General features: G+C 38.5%; 1 protein-coding gene across 2 annotated transcripts in view; it reads right to left on the bottom strand.

The window, feature by feature from the left end:
* Nucleotides 1–292: 292 nt before the first annotated feature.
* Nucleotides 293–13202, bottom strand: part of LOC149244628 (uncharacterized) — a 159704-nt gene continuing 146794 nt past the window's right edge. The window contains exons 5-7 of one of the 2 annotated variants that reach the window (XM_089374928.1): nt 1824–1922; nt 1643–1741; nt 293–610 (exon numbers count right to left, since the gene is read on the bottom strand). In XM_089374928.1, coding sequence (XP_089231054.1) covers nt 509–610; nt 1643–1741; nt 1824–1922 — 300 coding nt within the window. In that variant the 3' untranslated portion in view covers nt 293–508. The remainder of the gene's footprint in view (nt 611–1642; nt 1742–1823; nt 1923–13202) is intronic. The other variant, XM_089374929.1, reaches the window with a different exon arrangement.

Here is a 13202-nt window from a genome sequence, read left to right as displayed (position 1 = left end):
ATTTATATCAAATATTTAGGAAATAGTTCACTAGGCTTGAAGAAAGTTCCAAGTATTAGAACATATACAATATAGGCTGCTACATGGACGGCGGAAATAGTAAAGATGAGTAAAAAGAGGCATCACAGTACTCAAATTCCATTTGATATTATGGTACAACCTTCACTGGGCCCTTTCAGTGAAAAAATGGAAATACATTTGTATCCTGACATAGATGGACAATATCATGTCATTAGAAAATATAGAGACGTCCTATGCTATTCAGACTTGAAACAGAGCAAAAGTGTCAATATAAATGCCAAAAGTTTCTGCCCAGAAATGAGATTCAAATGATCATACATAATTGCTTAATGTAGTTATACTGGATGATTGAATGGCTTTATCAGAAAACCCTATGTAGAAGATGATGATTGACTGAACCAAACAGTTTCATCGAGATCTCCACAAAATTCTTTCTTACACGTGTGAATCATCAACTTAACTTCACCAAGATCTCCACAAAGTTCTCTTACACCCCTGTTGCTGGTACAAGTTTTAATAACTTCGTAATTTCATACGTCTTAAACCCTTTTCCTAAACTTATAGCTACATCAAAAGGCGTATTCCCATCCTGAAGAAGCAAGGAAAAAAGACAAGTTAGTAAGAGAACAAAAAAGATCGGCAAATATATATATATATATATATATATATGAAAAACAGTGAGTCATATTATAACTAAACAAGAAGCAAATAAAAGCAAGTAATTGGATGACACTTCCCAATTCAGGGGTGTCAACATAGATTGCAACCTCGTCATCATAGATGGCTTCAAACAATGATAAAAAAGACGAAATGTAAGTCAACAAAAAAAAAAGGGATGGGCTCTCTCTTCTTCTTTTTTTCAGTTTTGACATGTTTCACTTGAAATAAAGTTTCTAGTTTAACTAAATTTCGATTTGATCATGATAACAAAGACAAAATAAAAATGCAGAAATAACTTGGATTAACTCTCAAAAATTTTAGTTTTCAATCGTAGTGCTAGTTAACGCTACTCAAATCCCATGCATTTAGTAAACTGTCCTTGTTATAGTCTCAGCTGAACTTTGCTCAGCCTGTAATGTTTTTCTTCACATCTCCTCCTTCAAAGGCAACATATCTGAAGCATGTTGTGTGCTTCAACAACACACTTTCATATTTTAACTGCATGCTGTTTTTCACATTTAATGAAATTGTATTAAGTTGTTCAGAAATTCAGACATGCAACAATAAAAAACGAATTGAAAATATGGAATTGAGGAACCGAGCATCTGAATGCTTGTTGTAAGATGCATCGAGACAGCATTAATAAATTCAAAATAATTTACTTTAAAAAAAAATACTTGCTTGTATGTGAGAAATAAACTGCCATGCAACTAGGTAAAATAGATAAGCGTAGGATTCAAAGATGGATGCAATAGTGGTTGATTACTGTCTAGTACCCATGGAGCTTAACCTCAAGCTCGATTGACTATAAGGAGATCAAGGAACGAGCTCATTCAACCGTAACGAGATCGAGGAATGAAGATGCTTGACTGAACACGTGTAATAGGGAGATTGGAGCAACTTTCAATTTCCCACACTTTCATAGACACTAGCTGTGCAGTCTAGTAGAATATTTGAATACCTTATTTTTCATTGTTTTATCAGCACCATTGACCAACAAAATTTTGGCCACATCTCTTGTCCTGCTTTGCACTGCAAGATGCAGCGGTGTCCACCCTTCCTGTACAATCAAATAAAGATTTAGTAAAGAATATAAAATATCAGATATCAGAGCCAAATATGACTTGTGCACTCTGACTTACATTGTCGGCCAAATTTACATCAACACCGTGCTTGATTAACAGTTTTAATGTCTGAATTGCAGCAACTAGAACAGCATAATGTAGCAATGTAGCGCCATCCTGAAATAAGACAACCAGATATTTTCCAGCAATGAGACAAAGCATGGCAACCCAATGGGGAGCTTAATTTTATTTTGCACAAGTAAACCTCATAAAGATAACTCTATTTTCCTCATTTTTCCCTTTTTTCCATTACTTTTACTTAGTACTACTCGAAATAGTAAATAAGAATAAATTATAAGACACAGGTAATCATTCCAAGTAAGAGTGGAATCTCGTATTAAATCAGTAAGCTTTCACGATAGTGCATTTGCAAAGTCCAGAAAAGTTCTAATTTTTTATTAAGCTGGATATTTTTTCTCCTTCGTAACTTCATAAAATATAAGGTCATTTATCCACAATGATGTTGAAGATAATGGAGAATATCTTAGAATAGGTTGAGTTGGTTTACATAACCTCAGGATAGGAATTAGTTTCTATTTCCTAGGATGTTGTTCTAACTTCCCTAAAACCATGTTTTCTATTTAATGTGTAATGTGCATGAACAATGTAGAGCGTTCTGCAGAGCCAGACTCTCCTGGTTCAGACTCTCTTTCGTAGAGCTGACCAATGGGTTTTATTTTATTAATACAAACATTGCCATTTTTATCATGGTATCAGAGCGTCAGGGCTGAGGAACCTGTATGCTAGCTGGTGGGTGGTTCTTTGAAGTGGGATCATCGCAGTTGTGAGGAGGATAACTGCGACGAATCCGCAATTGTCATTGGTTGTGAATGTACCTCTGCGACGAGTGCACTGTAGCTCCTTCGCGCATATTTTTAACTTTTTCCGTCCCAGGTATTTCGGGTACAGCTGCAACGACGTCGCAGAAAAGACAGACCGGTGATCTACGGGTGTGCTGCGAGATCAAACAACATTGAAGAACAGCGATCTGTGTCTGTCACAGATCTGGGGTAAATTTGACATCTTTTACCTGTCAATTTGTTTTTTTTAAATCTCCAAGATGAATAACAATATGTTTGAAGCATGCTTGAATGAAAATAACAAGCTCGATGGTTCCAATTATGCAAATTGGAAATTCAAGATGCAGACTCTGCTAGAAGTGTAGAGTGCTTGGATGATTGCGAATGGGGATGAGCCGAGGCTCGTGGCTGGATCAGCATCGATCCCAGATTGGGAGAAGCGAGAAGGTAGAGCAAGGACACTGTTGAAGATGTCAGTGAAAGACTGCATCATACCTCACATTAGAGAATGTAAGACAGCTAACGAGATCTGGGGAATTCTGAAGGAGTTGTATGAGATCAGGAATTCAAATCGTCTTCTGTTCCTCAAGAGTAAGATCCTATCCCTGAAGATGGAGGAGAATGAAACAATTGCTTCATTCGTAGCAAGGATCAAGGATCTGAAGAACAAATTAGCAGACATTGGTCATACAGTTGACGATACAGATCTTGTAACCATTACAATGAATGGTGTCACTGATGATTACCAAATGTTCATCACTGGGATAAATGCCAGAGAGAAGATCCCGAAATTTGAAGAGCTGACAGGAATACTGATGCAGGAAGAAGAAAGAAGATCGAATCTGAAGCCCCAGAGTGTCGATCTTGCATTGATGGCAAAGAAAAAATTCTTCAAAGGGAAAGGAAGTTCACAACAACAAAACAGAGCAAGTTCACAGAAATGGCCAAATCAGACCCAAGGTATGCATCCGAATAAAATCTACTCTGAAACTAAATGTTTTTATTACGGAAAATTGGGTCATATTGCCAGGGAGTGTAGGAAAAATAAATATCATGAAGAACAGCAGAAGTCGAAAAGACATGCAGGTCATCTCGCGAATGGTGATCAGGTGCAGAATTTCAGATTGTTCATGGCAGATCGTGATGAAAATGTTGATGCAGACATCTGGTATGTAGACTCAGGAGCGTCAACACACATGACAGGGAATAAGCACTGGCTCGAAGATTTTAAAGAAATCAATGAAGGCGCACAGATTTACCTAGGTGATGACAGAAGTCATCAAATCAAAGGATGTGGGAAAGTTTCTGTCATTCTACCTAATGGTAATATCAAACAAATTTATAATGTTATGTATGTGCCTGGTATAACAAAGAACTTGATTTCTGTATCCATGATTACAGATCAAGATTTGAAAGTTGAATTTTTAAAATCTAACTGTTATATTAAAGATCTGCTAGATGGCATGAAGACAATTGCTACAGGAATCCGAACAGGAGGTCTGTACAAGTTGGATGTGAGACCTGCACCAGTTCGAGCATTGACAACAACGAGCCTGACTACAGAAGAGCTTTGGCATCAAAGGTTTGGCCACATCAACTACAATGATTGGTTGTTACTACAAAAGAAGGAAATGGTAAAGAGATCTTCCTATGCTAAATCAAGTACATAATGATTGTGATGCTTGTACATTAGGAAAAATGCATAGAGAAGAATTCCTTGTTCGAGTAGAAAAGAAACAGAGGGATATTCTTGAATTAGTGCACACAGATCTTTGTGGACCCATGCAGACAAAATCATTAGGAGGTGCACTGTATTTCCTACTGTTTATTGATGATTGTGTTAGCGCTTGAAATTTCACCTCAGGCTGAGAAAGGTAAACCTCAAGGCAACATCAAACCATTTAGCCTCGTAGCTAGCCCTACGGGGCAGGAGAAGGCTCTCTCCGGTCTATCTCGGTAAAATCTTCAATAGATGAGATGACCAATAGGGTAACACTGATTTTAGGCTAGTAAACTGATCAAAAAGGTTGATTTGGGGTTTTTAGGGTTTTGGTGGCAAATTGAGGGGATGGCAATTTTGGGTGCGGGGATTGGACTCAGTTTCTGCAGGGGGTTCTTTGGGGCGAGGTAGGAGACAGTATTGATGCCTTTGATTGAGGTGGATGGTCAGGAATGAAAGGTGAGGAGCTAAAGAGAGCAAACAATAACTTTGAATTCTCTTTAGACAGTAGAAAACATTGAAATTAAACAAACTTAAAAGCAGAGCATAGCAAGCATGAATTCTTACTTTAACACTTCATTTGTTTAATGTGCAGAAGTAAAAGAAAGGAAATGAGTCACATAACAAGCTTACAAGTACATTGGGAAACACACCATCAACACATGAGTCCACAAGAATCCCAAAGAGGACTGCAAAACCCTGGTCTTCCTTAGCCAAAAATTGCAGAGATACAGTGAATAATACAATGATAGCTTATCCCTCAAGAGTCCAACCATGAAAATGAGCAAGAAAGTACATAATATAGATGATCTAACCTGTTTCCCTGCCTCCATGGGTCGAGCTCACTATACTAGGAGCTGTTTCAACCACTTCTAAACTAAGCACTACAAACTAGGCAGTCAAAACAACTTGCCTCTATAAGCTAGGAAACCAATTCATTCATTTAATATTTACCCTTTTCATGAATGAATCTTCTAGAAGTGTTACATAAGAGTAAAAGTGTCTTAAAAGTACAATAATTACATCAAAGAGAATCATAATTCACCCCAAAAAGTCAAACTGGGTCAAACTGCGTTTTTCTGAGCTGTACAGTGCATTTTGGAAAAATCTGCCTGACGGGTCGCGCGCCCCTGCCTGACGGATCGCACGCCTTTGGAGCCACTTTTGGGGCACTTGCAGGTGTCCAAATTGGGCAAGAGTAGGCTTGTTGGAAAGGTATGTGAGTCTACTTTCCAACCCAACTGGAATTTTTGAATTTGGAGTTCATTTGCCCTGTCAAAAATCAAATCTCCCAAGACTGCTTTTTGTAACTCAAAAAAGTGGCAGAAAGTCATTTTTTGCTAGCTTTTTGACTTTCTGGAGGCCCAAAACTTCACCAAATCTCAAGTCCATCCATGAGCATGTGTAACTTTGCATGACAAATCTGGAAATGCTGAGTTTTTGCCAAATGGAGTTGCCATGATGAAGGGTCGCGCGGGGGGTGAGACCCGTTAATGGAGAAAACCTGTAAATGGCACAAAAAATTCACAATTGACAAAATTTTCTCCAAATGTCTTGAAATTTGAGCTGAGAGTCCCCAATAAAGTCAAAGAGGCTTTGGCCAAAATTTGGAGTGGATCGGGCCTTTTCCGTCGTTTTAGTGCCTTGGCCAACCTCCTTGGATCCGGCGATTGTAATTTTGACATTTCTCTAAAACCATGACACCTGTGCAAAAAGTGAAGGAGGTTTTTCTTCTTTGGCATATTGTGGACAAAAACCTCTCTCAGTTTTCCAAAATTCATCTTTGATTGCTCTGGAACATCATTTGAGTGTGACTTGTCCCGATGTGTGAAACAAGGACCTTTGTCGAAATGGAGCGAAATGAAGGGGATAGGGGGCTTCTAAATTCTTGGGAAATTTTTGGAAGTAGGGAGGGATGTTAGGAAGCAGGGGAAAGTGGAATCTTAGAGATTGAGTGAGGGGAAGGGGTCCAAAAGGGCAAAACACAGGCCAAACCTAGAAAATTGCCAGGTTGTAGCTAGAAACTAGGGTTTGTGCAAAAATGAGGAATTTGGCGGATCTAAGGGATGGGAAGTGTTTGATAAGGTACTTTAAGGATAGGGGAAGGTGTATGAACATCAGGATACAAGTTTTGCCGATGATTTGACCGTCCAAGAGAAATTGCCTTCAAAACCTTAGGAGAGGGAAATGACCTTGCCAAGGCACAACTGAAGCATGAACAAGGTGTAACATGACCCAATGGAACCTAATATGATGATGACAACCTTTTGAATGATGACATGGACTGACATTTGGACAACTTTAGAAGGAGTTAAAGCAAACCCTAGACCCAATGCCTAGTGACCAAATTTTGCTTAAAAACTCTTTGAAATGACAAAATTTGACCTGGAAACTCTGAGACCACTTTGTAAGAGCATATTTGATCACTGGAGGAAGGCTGGAAAGACTGACACTAACAGATTGTACAAAGTTTTCTTGGGTGTATTTCTTAAGTAAGAAGAGCCATACATTCGAATTCTTTAAGCAGTTTAAAAATATGATTGAAAGACAAACAGGGAAACAGATAAAAATTCTTTGTTCTAATCAAGGGGGAGAATACACGAAGGATGAGCTTATCAGATATTGTAAAGATCATGGAATTTTGCAGCAGTTCATAGTACCCCATACTCCACAGCAAAATGGAGTAACAGAAAGAAAGAATAGAACACTGGTGGAATGTGCTAGAAGTATGCTGAAAGGTAAGAATCTTTCGAATGGTTTTTGGGCTGAAGCAGTGAATACTGCAGTTTATTTGAAAAATAGGAGTCCTACAAAAAGTCTTGAGTCTAAAACTCCTTTTGAAGCATTATATGGATATAAGCCTGCAGTAAAACACTTAAGAATATTTGGATCTAAAGCATTTGCCCACATTCCAAAGGAAGATAGAAGAAAATTAGATTCAAAAGCCATCAGATGTACTTTTATAGGGTATTGTTCGTCATATAAAGCATACAGATTATTTAATCCCTCTACTCACAAGATTTTTGTTAGTAGAGATGTTAAATTCCATGAGCAGGATCATGAAGAACCTGATGAGCACTATGAGGAATGGGACATTCCGTACTTTGTGGAAGAAGAAGCAGAAAACAATCAGGGTCAGCAACAGACAAAGGCAAAGGATGAACAACAACAACAGCAGCAGCAAGAAGAAATAAATGATGATCAAATAAGGTTTGAAACCACCACCCCACCACTTAGGAGATCAGGTAGGAAAGCTCAAATGCCTGCAAGATATAGGGAAAATGCTTTTATAACTAGTATGATGAATGTGGTTGAACTGTCTAGTTATAAAGAAGCAAACGAATGTAGTGAATGGAAAACGGCCATGGAACAGAAATATGATTCAATAATCAGAAATAACACATGGGAATTGGTTGAACTTCCTAGAGGAAAACAGACCATAGGTTGTAAATGGTTATATAAACTGAAGATTAATGCAGATGGAACCATAGAAAAACTAAAAGCTAGGTTGGTAGCAAAGGGGTACTCACAAAAAGAAGGGATAGACTATGAAGAAACCTTCGCCCCTGTAGCTAAATTGAACACTATCAAAATGTTAATTGCTTTAGCTACTAAGAAACATTGGATGATGCACCAACTAGATGTAAACTCTGCATTTTTGAATGGAGAACTAAAAGAAGAGGTTTATCTAGAGCAACTGGAAGGGTTTGTCCAGAAAGGAAAAGAACATTTAGTCTGTAGGTTGAAGAAAGCACTTTATGGACTAAAACAAGCTCCCAGGTCGTGGTATGAAAAGATTGATTCATTTTTTCTGCAAGCTGGCTACAATAGAAGTAAGAATGACCCTAATCTTTACACCATGAAAGATGAACAAGGGTGCGTAGTGTTGATTTCATTATATGTAGATGATTTGATAATTACAGGTGATGCTACATATCTAATCGATGAAATCAAGCAACAGATGTCACAGGTGTTTGAAATGAAGCACCTCGGTGAACTCAGATACTATTTAGGTCTTGAGATCTGGAGAGATTCAGGTCAAACATTTCTGTCCCAAGCAAAGTATGTTAAAAGCCTGTTAGAAAAGTTTAGAATGGATTAGTGTAAGCTTGCAGCGGTACCATTACAGCAGAACATCAAATTGCAATGTGAGGATGGCTCAAAAGCGGCGGATGCAACACTTTACAGACAGCTGGTTGGGAGTCTAATCTACCTAACCACCACTAGACCTGATTTGGCTTATGCAGTCAGTGTGCTAAGCCAATTTATGTCTAAGCCACTTGAAAGCCACTGGAATGCAGCGAAGAGTGTTTTGAGGTATCTACAAGGTACTGTAGATTACGGTATTATTTACACTGACTCTTCTGATGTTAGATTGGCAGGATTTGCAGATTCAAATTGGGCTAGAAATGTAGATGATCGCAGATCTATAACAGGTTATGCATTCAGCCTTGGATCCGAGGTGATCACATGGAGCAGCAAGAAGCAGAACATAGTCTCCTTGTCCTCAGCGGAAGCAGAGTATCAAGCCATGTGTGCAGCAACGTGTGAGGCAGTTTGGTTGCAGAGACTTCTCCAGGATGTTGGGGAAGAACAGATAGACGCAACAACAATCAGATGCGACAATCAGAGTTCAATCAAACTGGCCAATAATCCGGTGTTTCACAAAAACACTAAACATATTGATACACAATTCCACTTTGTCAGGGAGAAAGTGCAATCTAAAGAAATCCATTTGGAATATTGTAATACATGTGATAATGTTGCAGACATTTTCACTAAGCCTCTTGGAAAAGTTAAGTTTCAAATGTTTAAGGAGATGTTAGGCATATTTGTGAACCCATTCTCCATTAAAGGGGAGTGTTGAAGATAATGGAGAATATCTTAGAATAGGTTGAGTTGGTTCACGTAACCTCAGGATAGGAATTAGTTTCTATTTCTTAGGAAGTTGTTCTAACTTCCCTAAAACCATGTTTTCTATTTAATGTGTAATGTGCATGAACAATGTAAAGCGTTCTGCAGAGCCAGACTCTCCTGGTTCAGACTCTCTTTCGTAGAGCTGACCAGTGGGTTTTATTTTATTAATACAAACATTGCCATTTTTATCAAATGAAAGCGGAATGAAAGTTTTACTGAGTTTACTGTCTCTTTGAACAAATTTCAGCTTTCATTCCATGCCATAGGATACCCTTGCTCTTCCTTGTAGCCACTTTAATTTTGTTTGTGTTCTCAATTTTGGACAGGTGATGCAGGTTAAGCTACGGCACGGTTCCCTTCAACTCATATAATGATTTATCTTTATCATTTTACTGTGGAAATTTGCTTGATGTAGTATAGAATGATTTTCAACTACTCGATATAATTAATACACATGTAATAAATATAATAATGTAGTATCCCTTTTCTAATCCCCAACTTTTGTAATGTAATTAAAGGATGATAATGCTGGAGGTCCAGCATGGATGTCTTGCCCTATTTAAGTAAATAATAAATTGCCAAAGCTGAAGAGGAATAGCTTATAGGGATCCCAATGTTTGAAAGGAGAGGTTGCTTGAGAAAGTCAGTAAGGGAGATTGGGAAGTTTCCTATCTTTCATGAATTTAATGTTTTTGACCCTTGATGTTCTAGTTAAACCACCCTACTGCCAGGCAATTTGGGTGGAGTGGTGGAGGAGGTATCAGACTACCCAAGCATGGACTGCATATTGTGTCACAGTTCTGATTGACTCTACAGCCCGAGGAGGGGGGCTTGAAGCTCTCATGTGTGACACAACGCTAGGAAAAAGGAGGAATTGCCATTGTGACAAACAGGAGATTAAGTAATTGTGAACGTAAAAATCCCTCTGAACCCATTGTGAAACTAGAGACCTATAAAACCCGTTTGTGTATTAGGGACCGCAGAGGCTGTGAGAGAGTGACTCTGGAAAGGGAGATGGAATTCACCCTTGGAGTCACGACAAACCTGTGAGGGAGTCTTTGTCCAATTATGATCGGAGACCAGTAAGAAGAAGCCCTCAGACTAAGTCAGCTACACTGAGGGATTCAATTGTTTGGTTGTATCGTGCACGAGAAGCACTTGAAAGAGGGAGGATCACAGGGAACCATAGGAAGCGGTGAAGGGATCTGCCTTTGTGTTGTGCATGCCCCTAGTGGCCATATTTTGTAGTGTTAATAACCCAGATCCGGTTCTTGAGAGGCTGCACTTTTGTTCCTTGATCCCTGCAAGTGAAGGATAATGGTATGTGAAAATTCTATTGCAGTTGATCTGATAATTATTCACCTATATTTTAACGATTATTTGTCCCAACAAATTAATTTACTGCAAATACTAAATAAAAACACAACTACAAATTTCACCAATTAAATAAACCACAAGAACTGAGAAAACACACACATAAAATAGACACTGAGACTTTTTGGACAAATTGTCCCTGGAAAATCCCCAATGTAGGTAAACCATTTTTGCAGATGATGGTTTTATTGAAGAATTTCAACCCCCACTCTGGTTATCAATTTTCTTTATCACTCCAGACATTTAGTTTTAAATCCAAGCATGATAAAAAATTCTAAAATCTAGAAATGACAATATTTTTTGAAAAACACAAATTTAAATATTTCACAACTGTTGAAATTGCAAAAATAAAACACAGCAAAATTATGACAACCACACAGAAAATAACAGTTATTTTTGGTCAATGTGACCCTGGAAAAACCCCCTACAACTCTTGGGGAAAACCAATTTGAGAGCTCTTCTATATTTCTGAAAATGCTTTTATAGAAAAACTGAAATACACAGTAAAAATTCCAACGACCACAAATTACAACTTATCTCAATTTCGGTGCTTGAACTCCTCGAAAATCGTGCCAATTAGCAAACAACCAAAACAAAAAAATTTCCAGCAATAAAACAACATTAAATGTTGTACGAGTTGCCTTGAAAAATGTGTCCAAAACCTGTTGTACAGACTACAAATTTCAGCAGTATGGCTGCCTCGAAAATCATGCCCAAACATACCTCGAATTCGTGCCCTTGCTGCTATCCCTCTTCCTCAGTTTCTGTGCCTTTCTCCTGCTGTACGGTTTTGCATTGGGATGCGTGCCAATAAATGTCGCTGCCCACATTTGTTGAAATGTCTTCTTACTGCTCTCCTTCACTTCCTCACTGCTCATAAATTTTCTCCTTGCTCTCTCTTCTCTTTCTCTCAAATGCTCATGAAAGAATGAATTGATCCTTTTTTTTTTCTTCTCTTCTCCTTTTACTCTCTAAATGACCTTTTGGGTTACCCTAAGATCTAATGAATGAGATTCATTTAGATCTAGGGATGAAAATAAATGTGCATTTAATTCTCACTTTTTATTTTTTAACTCACCCACTTAAATAAAGACCCACTTAGCATTTTATTTCCATAGTCACTTTTTTCACTTTCTAATAGTCACTTTTTTCACTTTCTAATTCTTCATTGACTTTAATAAAGTCACCTTTAAATTATAATGTAACTTTACCCCTTATAAAGTCACTTTTAAATTAACTTTACCACTTATAAAGTCACTTTTAAATTAAATTGACTTTACCACTTATAAAGTCACTTTGGGAGGAAAGTACAAATAAATTTGGACACTTTTCCCTAGGTTAAAGATCAAAGCCTTAGGGAACCACTTGTCCTCTGGTACCCAAAGTTTAACACTCCCTCTTACCAAGAAAAGTGTTCCTCACCACTCTCATCTTGTCTCTGAAGTAGACATGCTTGCCCCGTGGTAAGGCTTTGGTGAAAATGTCCGCTACCTGCTCATTTGTGGAAATGTACTTAAGCTTGACAGCTCCCTTTTGGACATAGTCTCTAATGAAGTGATACTTGATCTCAATATGCTTTGACTTGTCATGAAAAACTGGATTCTCCGTGAATTTTATGCAACTCTGATTATCACAGTAAATTACTGAAGGTCTCAATCCCTGACCAAATAGACCAAACATCTTGCGAAGCCATATGGCCTCACAACTAGCCAAACTAGCAACCATATACTCTGCCTCAGCTGAGCTCAATGCAACTGACTATTGTTTCCGGTTGATCCATGACACAACTGCCGAACCCAACCCAAAATAGCACCCGGAAGTACTCTTCCTATCTGAAGCACAACCTGCCCAATCTGAATCCATGTACCCTGCCAGTCTCACTTCATCACCCTCTCTATAATCTAGACCAAAATCCACAGTCCCCTGCAAGTAACGAAGAATGTGTTTTGCAGCCACCCAGAGCACTCTCCTGGGCTCACACATGAACTGACTCATAGTGTTAACTGCAAAACATATATCTGGTTGAGTGTTGACCAAATACATCAATTTACCAATCAATTGTCTGTATAGAGTAGGATCCACCAAACTCGGAATCATAAACGTGAAGCTTCTTCCAATTAGTGATCATAGGTGTAGACATGGGTTTGCAATCCTCCATGTGAAATCTGCTAAGAATATCCACAATGTACTTCCCTTGTCCCAGGAGGAAATGCCCCTCCTCCTGCCACACCTCCAATCCCAGAAAATAATGCATCAAGTCGATATCCTTCATCTCAAACTCTGAAGCAAGATCTCTCTTGCAGCCCTCAATGAGTCTCTCTGCACCAGTGATGATCAAGTCATCAAGATACAACACCAGAATGAGAGGCTCCTCACCCACCACAATGAAGTAGAGGTTTGGATCAGCCTCACTCTTTGTGAAACCCAACTGTCGCAAGTATGTATCAATCCTCGAGTACCAAGTTCTAGGAGCTTGCTTCATGCCATAAAGTGCCTTTTTCAATCTGCATACATGGGGATCCTTCCCATGCACCTCAAATCCCTGCGGTTGCTCAATATAAACCTCCTCCTGAATGAAGCCATTGA

Source organism: Pinus tabuliformis, chromosome 8, assembly GCF_031772625.1.
Source record: "Pinus tabuliformis cultivar Carrire ecotype Pingquan chromosome 8, CPIR1, whole genome shotgun sequence".
Taxonomy (NCBI): domain Eukaryota; kingdom Viridiplantae; phylum Streptophyta; class Pinopsida; order Pinales; family Pinaceae; genus Pinus; species Pinus tabuliformis.
The sequence above is the reverse complement of the archived record's forward strand: the minus strand, read 5'-3'. Positions and strand labels throughout refer to the sequence as shown.